Genomic DNA, 18,895 nt, shown 5'->3' with positions numbered 1-18,895 from the left:
GGTTCTCAGTTGTTTGAGTGACTAAGTAATCCTGCTCAGTTGTTTTAAAGTACAAAGCACCTAGCAAGATTTTTTTTACAAGTAAATGCTTTTTTTTCTCTAAGTGATGGATGTGAATGAGAGTAAATAGAACATTTTCCCAGCCAGTGTAAGCACTAAATATGCCTCAATCAAACTGCACAGGTACTTGTTGCAGTAAAGCTCATCTGCACATCCAAACAACATACCTTAATCTCATTCTGCTGTCACTTGAAGTTGAGGACGAGTTGCTTCCACTACAGGGAAGACAGAGGATAGTGAGATCAGTGTGGAGCGTGGTAATGTGCTAGGGCATTTTGAGGTAAAGAAAGGGGTGGTGTTGGGACTCTTGAAGAACATTAAGGTGGATGTCCCCCAGCCTGATACAATATACCTCAGGCTATTGAGAGAGGCAAGAGATGAGATTGCTGGGGCCTTCACCAAGATCTTTGTGTCCACTCTAGCCACAGGCAAGGTCCCGGAAGATTGGTGAGTAGCTAATGTTGTTCCTCTGTTCAAGAAGAGAAGTAGGAATAATCCTGGAAAGTATAGGCCTCTGAGTCCCGCGTCAGTGATAGGGAAGCTACTCGGGAGGATTCTTGGGGATAGGATTTATGAGCATTTGGAAAAACATGGCCTAATTAGAGATGGTCAGCATGGTTTTGTGCAGGGCAGGTCATGTCTTACCAACTTGGTTGAGTTTTTCAAGGAGGTGACCAAGGTGATTGATAAGGGTCGAGTAGTGGATGTTGTCTACATGGATTTTAGTAAGGCATTCGACAAGGTCCCTCATGGTAGACTCATCCAGAAGATTAAGATGCACAGGATCTATGGTGACTTGGCCATTTGGATTCAGAACTGGTTTGCCCAAAGAAAGCAGAGGGTAGTGGTTGGTAGGTTTTGTTCTGGCTGGAGGTCTGTGTCTAGTGGTGTTCCACAAGGATCTATACTGGGACCTCTACTGTTTGCGATATGATAAGTAACTTGGATGAAAACGTGGATGGGTGGGTTAGTAAGTTTGCTGATGACGTAAAGATTGTTGGCATTGTGGATAGTGTAGAAGGTTGCCAAAGGATACAGTTGCAGATATGGGTGGAGAAATGGCAGATGGAGTTTAATCTGGGCAAGTGTGAAGTGTTGCACTTTGGAAGATCAAATGTAAAGTGAAAGTACACAGTTAATGGCCGGACCCTTAACAGCACTAATGTACAGAGAGATCTTGGGGTCTAAGTCCCTTAAAGTGACCACACAAGTCAACAGATAGTAAAGAAGACCTATGGTATACTTGCCTTTATTAGTTGAGCCATTGAGTTCAAAAGTCAGGAAGTTATGTTGCAGCTTTATAAAGCTCTGGTTAAATTGCATCTGGAGTATTGCATTCAATTCTAGTCTCCCTGTTGTAGGAAGGATGTGGAGGCTTTGGAGATGGTTCAGAAGAGGTTTACCAGGATGCTCCCTTGACTAGAGCATGTGCTATAAGGAGAGATTGAACAAATAAAGGTTGTTTTCTCTGCAGCGGTGGAGCTTGATAGAAGTTTGTAAAATTATGAGAGGCATAGATAGACAACTGATATCTTTTTCCCAGGGTTGAAATGTCTAATACTAGAGGGCATGCATTTAGGGTGAGAGGAGGCAAGTGCAAAGGAGATGAGTGGGGCAGTTTTTTTACACAGAGGGGTGGATACCTGGAATGTGCTGCCAAGGGTGGTGGTGGAGGCAGATATAATAGAGGCATTTAAGAGGGTCTTCGATCGGCACATGAATATGCAGAGAATGAAGGGATATGGACCACATGCAGGCAGAAGGATTAGCTTAATTAATTTGGCACAACATTTTGGGCCGAAGGGCCTGTTCCTTTGTTGTACTGTTCCATGCTTGTGCGTGATTTAATTTAATGTGGGGTGACCAATGCAGATCACCAGCTACATTGTCGTTGACAGAGCTAGGTGGTGGTCCAATGGCAAGGAATGGAGACTAGACTTTGCACATTCTTAGCCGATGCACAAATGTGGGCATACATGTATATACAGGCACACACAGACGTATGTGCTCTTGCCCCCACTATATTCCTTGGCTCCCTCATCCCTCCCTTCCCTCCCTAAATCCCCGCCTTAACAGTCTGAATAACAGTCTCTCTGTTGACCTTTCTCAAATGGTAACTTTTGTCTTCAGTTAATGGAACAATTTAATTTAGGTCCTGGAAATAGAGGGAAAAGGTACTGACCCATTGTTACACCGCTTCTTGTAACTGCTAGATTTGTCGAGCTCCACTTGTGGTTTTAATCCAATTTAAGCTATTAATAAGTTAACTTTTTTTTGGAGTATGATAAAATATTAATTACTGTGTTCTGTTTAAATGCAGAGAATAATTTGCATCGTCTGGTGCCAAAATGGGCAAAATCTATTTTGAATCTACTTTTTTGAACTGGAGATGGTCAGGAAAGAACTGATGACAGACTATGCGCAGCAGAGCAGTCTTAGTGTGTTCATATTGTTTAATTTGTTGCCTCAGATGGATTTCAAGCCCAGTTCACCTGAATAATACTGTCTGTATTGTTCTGCTTAAGTTCCACAAGGTGGCTATGGAGACTCATAGATTGCAAATCCATTTTAAATACAGCATCTTGCCATATTTTGAAGTAAGAGTTGAGTAGTTTAGCAAATTATATGCCTAATGAGATTAGTCGTTTAGAAAAAGTGCATTGATGGAATTTCTCAATTTGTGACTACTTGAAAAATTTTGGTCAACATTTGTTGATGGCTAAAGCTAATTTTGCTATCTGTCAACAAAAGATTCATTTTACATCATGTGCTAAAAGCATTAAGCAGCACAATGGAAATAAACGTGTGGAGCAAATTGTGTAGTCGCTTCATCACAGTTTTAAGGAGTAATGTGGAAGAAAAGTTAAAATGGTTTCCTGTTGAGGTGAACTTGGAAAAAAAACAGTGGTACCATTCATCTAAGGGTAGGTAATTCACCCCTGAAGCACCCCCTTAAAATAAGATCAGCTGCTCACTCATGCTATTGTTGACATCTAGCCACAATTCATTAACTCAACTAGATCAGTGCATCTGCTAAATTAGAAAAATGTGCCTTTCAGTGCAAAGTTGTGGATGTATTTGTTTATCTCAGTCTTAATGGTCAATTGTGGCTGCTACTTAAAGTTTATCTAACATGGTATTTGTTTTATGGAATGAGGATGGGCAAATGCTGGAAGTGACTGTGAAGAAACCCATTGCAAACAGTGACCACAATTTGGTAAGCTTTGAGGTAGTCATGGAAAAGGATAAGGTTGAACATGGAGTTAAGGTCTTGAATTGAGGGAGGGCTGACTTCAAAAGTGTGAGACAGGACCTGGCGAAAGTAGATTGGGAGCAGCTGCTAGAGCATCTGATAAGTGGGAGGCATTTAAAAGCGAAATAGTAAGAGTTCAGAGTCAGCATATCTAAGGGTATGAAGCAAAGATGGTAATATTAGGGAACCTTGGATAACAAAGGAAGTTGAGCATTTGATTAGGCAAAAGAAGAAAGCATATGTCAGGTAATTGAAATTGTTATCAAGTGAGCACTGTAAGGTTTATAGAGGATATAGGAGAGAAAAGAAAGCAGTTAAGAGGGCAAAAAGGGGACATGAGATTGCCCTGGCCAGCAGAATTAAAGAGAATTCCCAAACCTTTCATAAAAAATTATTAGAAGCAAGAGGGTATCTAGGGAAAGAGTAGGTCCCCTCGGGGATCAAAAGGGAGTTTTTGTGTGGGGCCAGGGAATATGTGTGGTGTCCTGAATGAATGCTTTGCGTCAATCTTCACCAGGGAGAAGGATGGAGAGTTAGGGGAGATGTATGCTGATAGTCAGGAACAGGTGTATCAGCAAAGAGTAAGTGTTAGCGATATTGACGCACGTTAAGATGGACAAATCCCCAGGACCTGATGAAATCTACCCCAGGGTATTAAGGGAAGAAAAGGGCCTGGTTCAGTGCTTTTCAATTCCATGACTCCAAGACCTCAAAATTCTTTGCTGTACTATTTTGACTGCTGCTTTGGCTAATTTACCCAAATCCTCAACTGCTCAATTCACCTGTTTCTTATTGGTTAAACTTGTGGTAATTTTGCCTGTTCAGTAGGCATCATTAAAATATATACCTTGGACACATTTTAAACACTGAAGTGTGTTCATTGTGTGCACATGCGTATGTACACACGTGTGTTCATGTCTGGAGAGCTGAGCTGAGTTAACTTCTGTTGATGAAGATAATTGTGGTGCTAGAGAAAGGGGAAACTAAGCAAGGATCCCTGGTCTTAAAAAATTTTTTTACTTTCAAAAATAGACTTTATTCATAACAAAAAAATATACAAAGGAAGAAACAGTGCAAAAAATGAAAAACCTTAACATTCATGGTTGTTACATTCAGTAGTGTAAGACTTTAAAGAGAAAAAAACACAAACAGCACCATTGCCACTCACGTGGCTCCCTGAGGTGATACCCCTTTCATTGTTTGAGGGGCTTCCCCACCCACCTCTGCCCCTCCATGTGCAGTAGCAGAAGGGGCCTATACTGTGGTCCTTCCCCACAGAGCATTGGTTGCACCGAGCTTCAGTGCGTCCCTCAGCACATACTTCTGCAGCCTGGAATGTGCCAGCTGGCAGCATTCCCTTACGGACATCTCGCTGTGCTGGAAGACCAACAGGTTTCGGGCAGACCAAAGGCACAGAGTGATGACCTTCCAGCAGCACTTGATATCTCTCTTGGTGTGTGTCCCAGGAACAGCCTGTAGATCAGAGAGTCCTCTGTCATGTAGCTGCTGGGGATGAACTAGAACACGGACCCTTGCATCCGTCTCCACACCCCCTTAACAAATCTACAATCTGCAAAGAGAGGAGTGACTGTTTCTTACCCACTATAGCTGTCCCGAGGACAGTGTACACTGGGGGTAATATGTCGTCTGTAGAGGAAGGCTCTGACTGGGAGGGCACCTCTCACCGCCAGCCAAGTGAGGTCTTGGTGCTTGTTGGTCAGGTCTGGCAATGAGGCATTCTGCTATATGGTTTGGACTGTTTGCTCTGGGAACAAACCCAAAGAGTCCATAATGTCCCTGCCCCGCAGTGTTTGCAGTATATTCCACGCTGACCACTGCCTGATGGACTTGTGGTCAAAGGTGTTTACTTGGAAGAACTCTTCCACAAAGGACAGGTAGTGTAGCAACGTCCAGCTGACTGGGACGTTGCGCAGTAGAGGGGCCAGGCCTATCTTCTGCAACACCAGGGACAGGTAGAACCTCAGCACGTAGTGACACATTTTTTTAAACAAAATAAACTTTATTCATAATAAAAGAAACTATATACAATAATAAAAACAGTGCAAACCTTTACATTCGTGTACAGATCAATTCTTAGTGTTACTTTTTATAAAAACCACAGCACCAATGCCATTCGTGTGGCTCCCTGGGGTGATACCCCAAACCCATATTTACAATATTTGAGGGGCTTCCTCACCTGACCCCGCCCCTCCCTCTCCTATGGTGGCAGAAAGAACCCTAGACTGTCGTCTTTCCCCACTGAGCCCTTGTGTTGGCTGCACCCAGCTTCAGTGCGTCCCACAGCACATACTCCTGCAGCCTGGAATGTGCCAGTCGGCAGCTTTCCCCTACGGACATCTCACAAGCACCAAGATATCGCTTGGCTGGTGGTGAGAGGGGCCCTCCCAGTCAGATCCTTCCTGCATGGGCGGAACATCACTCCCAGCGCGCGCTGCCCCCGAGAGGACTGTGCTGGGGATGAGATGGTCGCCCACCTCTGTGGACTGTGGGTTTGTGAGGAGGGTGTGGCAAAAGATGCAAGGGTCCTTGTCACGTTTCATTCCCAGCAGCTGCGTAACAGAGGATTCTATGACCTACGGGCTGTTCCCGGGAACACACACAGAGACGGACATCAACTGCTGCTGAAAGGTCATCAACTCGGTGAAAGACGCCCTTTGGTCTGCCCGAAAATTGTTGGTTTCCCAGCACGTAACACTTGGTGCCCGCGTACTTTGGGTTCAGTTAAGTAGGCTGGCGGCATCTAAGCTTGTGTGATGATAACTACCTATGTGAGGCACTTTACAGCAATACTGATTGAACATTGGGTTACTTAGTCAGTACCTTAAGAAGAAAGAAGAAAACTGGTGGTAAATATGCTTTCCTACTGTCAGCTCAATGAAGTGTAAGGTGTACCTGTGAATGTTACATCACATTCATGTAACAGTGGTAGGAATAAGTCAGCATGAACAAAGGGTATCATGTATGATGACCGTAAACAGATGTTGAATTAAGTTAACTGTTGGGGGAGGTTGGGTGATGGTGGATGGGTCAGTTCTACTGTACTAAGTATTCCAGTACAAAAGGACTAATACTGTAATTCTTTGTATCTAGAGTTATGAAATGAGAACTTTTTTTCAAACCAGTTTAATATGGGTGTACTTTATCTCTGTAGAATTACTTAAAATTACCTACAGGTTTATGGTACAACAAAAGTGATATGGATAGGTTAGTTGCAAAATTCCAATATGTTTTTTTTGCTAATTTGTAGCCACTGTTTTCTTTCATTTTGGGTCCTGAATTATAATTGCTTAGCTAATTTTTTTCCTGCCTCATTAACAAACCACAAAGAAAATATTAACTTTCAGTTTCAGTATTTAATTAGCAAAAATCATTAGGTGTCTAGTGTATGTTAGACTGAATAACACTGCAGCTTACTCAGTAGAATCCAGATGGCTACCTAGAGCAGTGATTTTCAAACTTTCTGCATAAGCAACCTTTTCCAAATATTGACACACTTAACTTCCAGAAGATCATTTAGGCTTCACAAAGGAAGAAAATCTTTGACTACAGCTGTTAATGTTTCACTTTAGTGCTTAGTGATCTCTTTGATGTCTCTGGTTGAAACCCTTGTAATGCAGACTGACTTTTAAGATAGCTTTGTTAGGAAATGGTGATTTATTTTGCATTATTTCAGATTTGTTTGTAACAGTTTTTCTTGTGGGATATGGAGGGAGGGTAATGAGAAGTTAGGGTTAAGAAGGAAAAGGTCAAGAGGTAAGAAGAAAATCTGCCACAATCATACCAGGGCGCTCCCTTTTTTGCACTGCTTTTCTCTACCACATTGTTTGCCTCTCTCACCATCTGTCACCATCTGCCAGTTTTGAATTTTGCTGCTGGAAATGGCCTTTTACTGACTGTACAAGAGTGAATGTAGTTTCTTGTATTTACATGTTGCTAATGATTGCATTAAAACATCCCCCAAGCAAAATTAAAACCCATTCTGCTATACGTTTTTCTTACAACTCTACCACTAGGGATTTCCCAGATGCAGCACAATTTTATCTTCCTTTACTGCTGTGTCCAATAATAATTGTAGTAGGTTTTATATTTTTATATTATCGCTAATTTTTGCTAATTGTTTTCTCTTGGTTTTGCCTCCTGTAAAAGCACTTACGTTTTTCTGGGGAGTGGTCTGACCTCTGCTTCATGTTATGAAGTTTCATGACTGCATATAAAATTTAAATCAACTTTCCCCTTTTTAAACCTTGATGTGTGCATATTATACCATGCAGGAATTCTGGTATAAGGGTAGCCTTCTCCAAGTGTGCGGTTACACCAGGACTAATGGGTTTGTAGAATAAAGAAAATACACAAGCACGAATAGAATTGAGTTCCCTAGCCTTTGTGTGGTGCACTATTAGGGTTTGATTGGCCATAGTTTAGCTATTCATGCTGCACAGTAAATACAACAGCAACAGTGCTCTGTCCTTGGAAGATATCTCACAGGCATTGATACAGCGGCTGCAAGTGCTTACAGAAGTTTCCTGGTGTTTAGACTCACCTAGAGAAGGGCTGATTTCTCTGCTCATTATTCAGGTCACCATTACAGGCCTGTAGAATCTATCCTCTGGCATCTAAGGTATCCTAGCCATACTGCCGAACATGGTTTTACACACATTTAGTCATCCATTATTTCCAGAGAGACCAAAGTAGATTTGACATGTGAAGGGGTTATATTACAGAAGGGATCCCTTTGGAAGCAGTCCAGTAATATCAACTTCTTTTGAAAAAGAGTGGCTTTGAGGTACAGTAGAACAGTGCAATTTTGTTTTATTTAGTTCTCTACTTTTGAGGTAGAATTTACAACGGAGCCAATTCTGGGTTGGAGAAGTTGTAGTGTAATTATGGATGTTGGAGCATATACCTTCTTTAAGTGTTGTTTTTAGAACCTTATTTGTGAAGAATGTTCTGTAAATTGGTGTACTTTCATGGGTCTCTAACATCCAAAAGCCCACAGCAACTATGCAAAGTAGGTTGTGTGCGGCTAATTTATTTGTTCAAAAATTTGAACTATCCAGTGATTTTAAATTAATGACATCAACTTGCAAGAGAAATCTGATGCAAATGTATCAACAGATAGAGATATCTGAAAGCCTGTAATAACTCCAGGGCTACCACTCTGAAAAGCTTTGCATAGTAGAATGAAAATTTTACACCAGGTATGAAATAAAGTCTACATTTCTGTTCATTGTCATCATGGTGCAGTTTTGTAAGGAGGTCCTCTAATGGGTCTATGGCTAGGAATTCTCCATGAATAACCAAATATAGTTCATCCCTTCCCCAATGACTAATTGTTCACTAGAAATATTAAATATAAAATTGTAAAGAAGGTAAAATTCAACAGAATTTAAGACATTCTTATTGCCCCTGGTACATGTTGCTCTGGCCCCTAACAGGAAAGAACATGAAAACTCTTTACATGAATTCTTCCCTGAATGTTTGAGATACTTTTTGTAACCAACACCATTCTCTTAATGATTGACACATTAAATTATGCTATTCTTGGGTTATTATTTTTGGCCATCTACTTTGTCTCTTTTGTTGTCTTTACCTTCTATTCACTTCTTGAGGCAAAAAAAGAAACGTGAATACTGGTCTCGAAGTGAATACTTAGTATGCGAAGTGAATACTGGAGACTGATGTGCTGTACCTCTTTGTTACTTTGCCTAATTGTCATTCCTCATGTGCAATGTCATCAATGTACTATATTTGATTAAGGATGAAAACTAGAGGGTATAGGTTTAAGTCGAGAGGGAGGGAGGTTAAAGGGAACTGAGGAGTACATTTTCACAGAAAAAGTAGTTAGTACCTGTAATGAACTGCCAGAGGAGCTGGTGAGGCAGGAGCAGTAAACATCTGGACAGGTACTTGAATGAGCAGGGCATAGAGGGGTATTGGAATTAATGCAGACATGGGATTAGTATAGATAGGCATGATGGTCGGCATAGTTTGGTGGGCTGAAGGTTCTGTTTCTATGCTGTACGACTGTCTGACTGTATGATACTGCAATCCAACTCAAGCCTGGCTTCTCTGCCTGTCATTATGCACACTTTCCTGCACTAAATTTACATCAGGAGCAACATCCCTTTGCAACTGGATCCTCGACTTCCTTATCAGGAGACCACAGTCAGTGCAAATCGGTAATAACCTCCTCTCCTCACTGACAATCAACACAGGTGTACCTCAAGGATGTGTACTTAGCCCACTGCTGTACTCTCTCTACACTTATGATTGTGTGGTTAAGCACAGCTCAAACACCATCTATAAATTCGCTGATGACACCACTTGTTGTTGACAGAATCTCAGATGGTGACAAGGAGGCGTACAGGTATGAGATAGATCGGCTGGTTGAGTGATGTCTCAACAACAACCTTGCACTCATCGTCAGCAAGACCAAGGAATTGATTGTGGACTTCAGGAAGGGAAAGTCAGGAGAACACACACCAGTCCTCATTGAGGGGTCAGCGATGGAAAGGGTGAGCAGCTTCAAGTTCCTGGGCATCAATATCTCGGAGGATCTATCCTGGGCCCAATACATTGATGCAGTCATGAAGGCACGCCAGCAGCTCTTCTTTGTTAGGAGTTTGAGGAGATTTGATGTCACCAAAGATTCTTGCAAATTTCTATAGATGTATGGTGGAGAGCATTCTGACTGGTTGCTTCACTGCCTGGCATGGAGGCTCCAATGCACAGGATCGCAAGAGGCTGCAGAGGGTTGTAGACTCAGCCAGCTCCATCATGGGCACAACTGTCCCCACGATAGAGGACATCTTCAAGAGGTGCTGCCTCAGGACTCTCACCGTTCGGGACATGCCCTCTTCTCATTACTACCATTGGGGAGGAGGTACAGGAGCCTGAAGACCCTCACTCAATGATTTAGGAACAGCTTCCCCTCCGCCATCAGATTTCTAAATGACCCATGAACACTACTTCATTATTCCTTTTTGTTTGCAATATTTATTTTGTAATTTATAGTAATTTTATGTCTTTGCACTGTACTGCTGCCACAAAACAACAAATTTCACGACATACAAGTTAGTGAAAATAAACCTGATTCTGATTGTGTTCATGGTGCATTATTCTTCCTTGTTTTTCTCAAATTTCTGCACCCTTTGATGTGGGTGATCAACTTAGCCATCCCCAACACACACAATCTTTTGGAACTGCCCTTGCTTCGTTCTGCTCTCTTGTTGATCATAGATACAGCATTGTACAATGATTTTTTTCTTTCTCTCCACCATTACCTTTTAATTGCATGCTGCCTCTTGGTAACATTATGTACAAACATAGGGCTCACTTCTTCATTTCTCTCTTGGCCCCTCCACTGTGTTTGTGTTATGTTATGACCTTGTCCAATATCCATTTTTGGTTGGATTGCTGTTTACATTAGCTAAGATTATTTAGGAGATGAAAATAACCACCTTGGGGCCCAGCCATAGACTTGATACCTTAACTTCCATCCCTTCCCTAACCAAAACTAGTCTGTTTGCTTCCTTGGTATCTTGCTCAATCCAAATTAAGCTTCCAACCAGATATCATCTCCTTCTCCTTTCCCCTCTGTAATATCATCTGCATCCCTACCTCAGCCCGTCTGCCATTGGCATCTTCCAGACTCGGCTATTGCATTGTTCTCCTAACTATCTTCCACCTTCAGCTCATCTAAAACTGCTGCGGGTAGTCCATCTCAACAAAGCCCAATTTGTCACTCATTCCTAGCAATGATGTAGGATTACACTTGCCTTGTTTAAATCTTTTCTTGGCCTGTAGCCCACCCATCTCTATAACCTCTTCTACTGTTATACTCCTAACATCAAAACGCTCTGCTTTTCGAACTCCTTGTGAAGTTTCTCCTCTGTACACCTAACTGTCAATTTTCTTTCCATCAGCCTTTTGGCTCATACATTATGATGTTCCTTTAAAATTAACTCTTGGACAAGTTATTGGAAATCTTTCTCTATATCCTTTCTTTGGCTTAGTGCTTTTATAACACCTGAACTGTTTTGGGATCTTTTTCAACATTAAAGCTGCTGTATAAATGCAAGTTGCTGTTGAACTGTGGCTAATCTTTCCTCCTGCTTAAAAACTGCATAGCATATAGACTGATTATTAAACTGGGAGCTTTTAAGAATCCTCTGCATCTGCTCTGTTTTCTTACCAACCACAAATGGTGAGGTGGTCTGAACGTTCCATTGGTGCCCTGCCAGCCTTTTGTGGGTAGAATGGAAATAAATTCTGTCCTATTGACAGCATAACGTCTCATCTCACTTGTGCCTTGAATTGAATTTAAAAGGATTCTGTTGCCTACGGTGCCTTGAAGTATAACTTTACCAATTTTTGAATGACTTTGGCCATCTTTACATTGCTCATTTAATCCTACCACGAGGGCATTTGAAGTTTGCAGTCATTTAATCCTTTGAACTCCATTGTAGAATTTAAAATCTCTGTATTGTACTCTGTACTATTGTGCTTCAGCATCCACTTCAGTGTGAGAAATTAAATGTAATACTAATTTTGCAGCAGGTATAAAATTCCCAATGAACTTGAAGATTGTTTGTTCCATGATACAATTGTAGCTAGTTTGAATTATTATAGCTTATAATGCAAACTGCTACTGGCTAACTAATTCTAAAATTTAAACGTGAAATCTTCTTTCAAGAGCTAATTGTTTGTGTAATTTTAATTTTCCTTCAGTTACAAAAATAAAAATTGCTGAATCAAGCATGAAAAAAAAATTGGATATCTTTTGGGGGCTGAAATTGAAAGTGTCTAATTTTTGATCTCATAAAGCTAGGCTTCATTTCTTTCCAATATTCAAACAAATGTTTCTCCTCTTGTGTTCTTGGAGATGTGCAGTGGACACATTCAACTAGCCACTCTCCATATGTATGGTTTGGTAGTGGCAACTGTTGGTCCAACAATATTCTGGTTACGTTCACCAACTGCATCTTTTTTTTATTAGGGGATCATGTTAGAAATTGGTCAGGGGAGCTATGACTTTTTCTCTTCTTGTCCTTCTTCCTCTCCCTTATCGTGTATCAGATTAAACTTGACTCTACCAGTAAATAATTATCTTAAGTTTTTTGATCTCCTATTTTTAGACATTATTGGAGCAGATGACATTCCAGAATACACTGGCCCCAGGGATGTAGTCCGATTCTACCCGTGGACTATAGATAACAAGTATTACACAGCGAGTGTTCAGCTATGTGTGGTGCCTGACAAATTCAAACTGACAAAGGAGATTGCTGACTCAGTGGAGGCCTTCGTGATTTACTTTGACAGTACAACGGTAAGGAAAACCTGTTTCTTATTACCTCTGAGAATATAGTATTACTTGTGTCCTGTGTACTGCATGGGGATCAGGGAGCAGTTGACGCCAAGCCAAATCAAAAGCACTGAAAACGCAATTTCTTGATTTGCACTCTGTAATGCAAGTGTAAGCAGCTTAATTTTCATTTGACCATTTTCGGTAAAAATGTGGGAGGTGTAAAGAAGTGATAAATTGAACTCAAACTGTACAAATCATTTCCACTAAACCACCCATGTTTAAGGTAAACTTAAATCTTAGACCACAGTTGGGCTTGTTCCCAATATTGTGTTTAGAATATTGCTTGCTTAAGATGTATTGAGTGCCAGTATTATAATCTGGCATTTGAATTCACATGGGCAAATTTAGTGAAGTTGCACTGTTTATACTGGTGAGCAGCTAAATTAAACACTGATGTTTTTCAAAAGAAGTCCACATCCATGTGTGCACATTATTATTTCACTCACATATGCTAGTTTTTTTCCACCTCTATTTGCCAATGTTCTCCCAACTTCTCCATAAAGCATTGACCCATTGGAAGCACGTGGTTCTACAGATGCTGAATACTCACAGGTCCCTTGCCCAGCTAGTGAATCTCGATTATGTATCAGCAGGCATTTTCACTGGAGGAAGCAAGAGCTGAGCCTAATACAGTGCTATCATCTGTTTATCCATGGAATTTTGGGAGGGGCTGTAACTCCCTTTCTGCTTTCTTTGTTGAGATTGGCTAATTCATCAGGTGGGATTCCTAGTACCTGCCATGTCTTATTAAGTGAGCCAGCTGAACGATCAGGTAAATTTGGTTACCTCTAATATCACATTGCTGCCATAGCCAAGAGTAATAGTCATGAGTCTAGTTATAGTTTATATTTGCCTAAATCCATTTTTTATGTACAAAAAATAATTGGAACTTTTCCTCGATTACTACCTTGTGATCTGTGTGACAACAGCAATCAGGTTGTTTTTCTGCATGGGTTTGTCCTCAATCACAATAAAAGCTCTTTATCCATTGTCAATCGTGATCTATTTCTAAAGTGGACAGCATAATCCTGCTGCTTCTACTCCATGCTCACACTTTACATGCCAAAATGAAAATCAGTTAATCTGTTTAGAAATTTGTTGAATTCATTCTAATTCCACATTTTTAACTTCCTTGGGTGAAAACGTGATGCCATTAACTTTAGGTCAGTGTTGGAGTTCTTGTATTTATAGCCCATGGTGGATACTTCTCGAAACATTACAGCACAGAGCAACTTTATGGTTTCTATCAAGTGAAACTTTGCTGCCCAGCAAAGTTTTTATCTAACTGCTTTGCAGAATATTGCAGTTTCCCAATTGCCCTGAGAATTTATCTGAGAGAAATGACTTCTTTCTCCAAGTTAGGGTATTCCATGTCCTATCTATGTAGAACACCAGAGAACTTGCCATTTAGGTGTGTTTGAGTGGTGGAAATATAGGTTTGTTTACACACTGCCAACTTTAACATTTCTCAGTGTTTAACCTTTGACATTCTTTTTGACATTAACGAAATTTCTTTTTCCAGAATTCTGGGCTTGATGAGGTATCTACTTGGCTTCCTCTAACTCAAGAATGGTCTCCTGAAGTTTTGATTCTGGTGTGTGACAGAGTTTCAGACAATGGTATTCGCTTGGTTTCTACTTTTCACATTAACTACAAATTTAGTATTTTTAGATGATAATTTGTATCATGATCTGGCTCCACATTGAGTGCTGGAGCTTGTTCCATGGGTTTGTTTGAACAACAAATCACTTAGAGCCTATTTAAATGACCCAAAAAGAGGTAGTTTAATAAATAAAATGCGTCCTACAGTTTGGTACTGGATTAGTTTGGAGGGAATATGTCAAGCTTATTTTTTGTTTAAACCAGTGCCATATACCTGTGGCAGATGAAGATCATGGAGATTCCTGCCCCAAAATAGGTGCTACTGACTCTTCCTGAATGACTTCAGCCTCCCTTGAGATATGAGTAACTTCAGTTATAGTACCCTCACCTATTGCATTCACTGGCCGGACTTGTATGAAAGAATACTGTTGAGGGTGGTACTAGAACACTGCTGTTCTCATCAGACCAAACTCTGCAAGGTTTGACATAACAAGAAAATTAGGAAAATGAGTTTTAACTTCTCTTTGTATCTCTAACACATACAATACAATGTGATTTGAACATTGTTTCTTGGCTTTTGTTTTTAGCCAAGTTCAGGGCAAGTCTTTAGTGAGGATTATGTCAATGTACGGAAATGTTATTTTGTCACAGCCAGTACTATGGACATATAGAACTGCTACTTAGAGGACAGCAGTGCCCATAACTTGAGTCTCTAAACAGCTGTTTAAAAAGATACCATTTATCTTGAGGACCACGTGTAAAACTTAAATTAATATTTGATCATATTCTTAGTAATTCTTTAGTGTTTTGATTGAGGACATTCGCCAATTAACCAATAACATTAAGAACTCCCAAAACAGACACACTATTTCAAGCTCTGTCACAGGAAGAGATTCCCAGGTGAACAGAGGAAACAAATTGAAAGATGTGCTCATTAGCTTTCTTGAAAAAAAAACAGCATCACCACTGACTCTTGGGAATCCCTGGTCCACGATTGCTCATAGTGGAGAAGGGGCATATTGCAGACATACATCAGAAGCACTCAGAAGCCCTTTATGAATGGCAGAAGGAATACACCACCTCACAAACCACCAACCACCCACCCACTCCATTAGGCACCATCTGTCCCATCTGCAGAAGCATCTATGGTTCACACATTTGGCCTTATCGACTGCCTCAGAACCCAGAAAACTAGAGTGGAAGCAAGTCATCTTCCATCTTGAGGATCTGCTTTAAAAGAAAATAAAAGCACTTTTTAAAAAAAAAACTTTGTTAAACCCTCGGTCCCAAAGTTTCAAGGAGAGTATGTAAATGAGCCAAAACTGCAAGCATAAATAAGACAATCACTTGGACTTTTGGGTGTTGGTTGAAAGGACCAAGAGAGAGAGACCAAGCTTTTTTTAATCGGAGTCCATTGTGTTTCTCCTAGGCCACTCATCTACTGTGAGTGGACATGTAGATACATTCTTCTTAGTCCAATGTCAGTAATACCAATACACCAATCTCAGCTTAGACAAGACTTTAGTTTTGTTTGTCTCTCCCAATTGGAAGCACCTATATTTACAAAGTCTTAAGAAAGAAATGTAGCTTCATTCATGTAGGGAAAAAATCTACCAGCGGATATCTGTGCAGTTTCCCTATACATCATTATTAGAAAATATTTTACCAAGTCTTTTTGCTGAAAGTTGGAATGTGTTTACACAAAATTGATAATGAATATCAGCCTATAACTACTAATTTAGAAATAAATTTTTGTGCAAGGCAGTTTCCATACCCAATCTTTTTCAATAACTATTCACTCTCATTTTGGGAACCAGGACAGTCTGGAGAAAACCAGGTTTATGGATTATAATCTACATGGTACTGGTTTTAAGAAAAGCCTATCCCATATTCAGTTTCATAAACCAATGGCCTTTTGTGTTTTGGAGTCGCAGAAACAGGTTTGGACATTCACATAAATTGCAGAATTGGATCCTAGAAAAATCAGGAAATATCCTGGGCAGTGAGATCGGGAAGAATGAGGCAGTGGGGTTGAGAATTTAAACTGGAGGTGTGTTTGGAACTGGGAGTATGTGTAGTTGAACAGGTTTGGGGTTGATTTGATGAAGTGTGGAGGATAAGATGCAGGAAATTTGAATGAGCTGATGCTTCTAGAGTGTAAAGGATAGGAAGCTAGCCAGTAGCGTACTGGAATAGTCAAACCAGGTGCAGCATTTAACTATTTAAATAGAAAATAAGATAACTTTAGAAATTCGTTATTCTCTTAAATGCCAAATGAGAACATAGAACAGTACAGTATGGGAACAGACCCTTCGTCCCACAATGTCTGTGCCAACCATAATGCCAATTTAAACTGCACATCTGTCTGCATGTGTGCCTATATCCCTCCTTTCCCTGTCTGTTCAAGTGCCTGTCGAAATGCCTCTTAAACATTGCTATCATATCTACGTCTATGACCTCCCCTAGCAGTGCATTCCAGGCACCTATCACTCTCTACGTAAAAAGAAACATGCCTCGTAAATCTCCTTTAAACTTTTACCCCCCTCATCTTAAACTATGGCCTCTAGTATTTGACATTTCAGCCCTGGGGAAAAGACTCTGACAGTCTACCTTGTCTATGCCTCTCATAATTTGTATACTTCTATCAGGTGGCTCCTCAGCTTCTGACACTCCAGAGAAAATAGTTCAAGTTTGTCCAACTTCTCCTTGTAGTTAATGCTCTCTAATCAGGCAACATCCTGGTGAACCTCTTCTGCACCATCTCCAAAGCCTCCACATCCTTCCTGTAATGCAGTGACCAGAACTGCACACAGTACACTAAACGTGCTGTAACTAAAGTTTTATACAGCTGTAACATTACTTCCTGACTTTCGTACTCAATGCCCCGACCGATGAAGGCAAGTACACCATACACCACCTTTAACACCCTACAGATGTAGATCCTATCCAGTCATTTCCCTACCAGTGATGTAAGGCTCACTGTTCTGTAGTTTCCTGGTTTGTCTCTATTGCCCTTCTTAAACAAAGAAACAACATTGGCTATTTTCCTGTCTTCTGGTATCTTGCCTGTGGTTAAAGAGGATACGAAGATCTCTGTCAAAGCCTCAGCAATCTCCTCTCTTGCCTTTCTCAATAACCTGGAATAGATTTCATCAGGCTCTGAGGACTTGTCTACCTTAATATTCTTCAAGAGCTGCAACACCACCACCTCCTTGATATTATCATGCCTTAGAATATCAGCATACCCTTCCCTGATCTCACTGTCCTCCATGTTCTTCACCTTGGTGAATACTGATGCAAAGTACTCGTTTAGTACCTCGCCCATCACCTCTGGCTCCAGGCATAAATTGCCCCCTGTGTCCTTGAGTGTTCCTACCCTCTCCCTAGTTACCCTCTTGTTTTTAATCTATGCATAAAATACCTTGGGATTTTCCTTAATCCTACTCATCAAGGGCGTTTTATGGCTCTATTTAGCCTTCCTGATTCCCTGTTTAAATTATTTTATATACCTCAAGGACTCTGCATATGCTTCCTTTTCCTTTTTGACTAAATTTGCAACATCTCTCATTATCCAAGGTTCCTCAACCTTGCCATCCTTGTCTTTTCTCCTCACAGGAACATGTTGCTCCTGAATTCTGACCAGCTGGCCTTCAAAATGACTCCCACATGTCAGATGTGGACTTGCCCAGTAACAACTTCTCCCAATACACTCTCCCCAGCTCCCACCTAATAATGTTATAATTATGCCTTTCCCCAATTTTGCACTTTGCCCTGAGGTCCAGTATTATTCTTATCCAACTTAGGATCACTGTTCCCAAAATGCTCTCCCACTGGAACTCTGATCACCTGGCCAGGTTCAATTCCCAATACAAGGTCTAATATAGCCCCTTCCCTGGTTGGACTTTGTCAAGAAACCCTCCTGGATGCATCTAATAAATTTTGCTCCATCTAATCCTCTGGCACTAAGGGAGTCCCAGTCAATATGGGGGAAATGAAAGTCACCCACTACAACAACCTTTATCTCTATCTCCTGCTGGCTATTGGGAGATCTGTCATAGGGATAAACTCGTCATATTGATTGCACCTTTCTTATTCCTGAGCTCTACCCATATTGCCTCACTGGATGAGCCCTTCAGTATGTCCTCTCTAGGTTCAGCTGTGACATTCTCCCTTATCAGTAGTATAACTCCCCCACCTCCTTTACATCCCTCTCTATCATGTCTGAAACATCTGAATCCTGGAAACTTGAGCTGCCATTCCTACAGTCCTCTTGACCAAGTTTCTATAATAACAACATTGTCGTTCCATATACTAATCCATGTACTTGGGTTTAAAGAATAGTGTTATGTAGTCCAATCTTTGGGTTATCTGGTCGTCCTTTCTCTTCTAGGGGTGAGCAGACAAGTGGCACAGCAATGGTGCATTAAATATGGGTTTGAATTGGTGGAACTTAATCCAGAAGAGCTGCCAGATGAAGAAGGTTTGTTTGCATTTTCCAGAAACTATTATTACGAGATATCATGCTAAAGTGTATGAGAAGAACTGCTCTTTAAATTATACATTACAATATTACTAATATAAAATCAATGGAT

General features: G+C 40.7%; 1 protein-coding gene across 1 annotated transcript in view; it reads left to right on the top strand.

Moving 5' to 3' along the window:
* Positions 1-18,895, top strand: part of aagab (alpha and gamma adaptin binding protein) — a 42,543-nt gene that overhangs the window by 8,709 nt on the left and 14,939 nt on the right. The window contains exons 3-5 of the mRNA XM_052040259.1: positions 12,472-12,662; positions 14,224-14,320; positions 18,694-18,783. Coding sequence (XP_051896219.1) covers positions 12,472-12,662; positions 14,224-14,320; positions 18,694-18,783 — 378 coding nt within the window. The remainder of the gene's footprint in view (positions 1-12,471; positions 12,663-14,223; positions 14,321-18,693; positions 18,784-18,895) is intronic.

This window comes from Pristis pectinata, chromosome 28 (genome assembly GCF_009764475.1).
Source record: "Pristis pectinata isolate sPriPec2 chromosome 28, sPriPec2.1.pri, whole genome shotgun sequence".
NCBI lineage: Eukaryota > Metazoa > Chordata > Chondrichthyes > Rhinopristiformes > Pristidae > Pristis > Pristis pectinata.
This window is presented reverse-complemented; position numbering and strand designations above follow the sequence as displayed.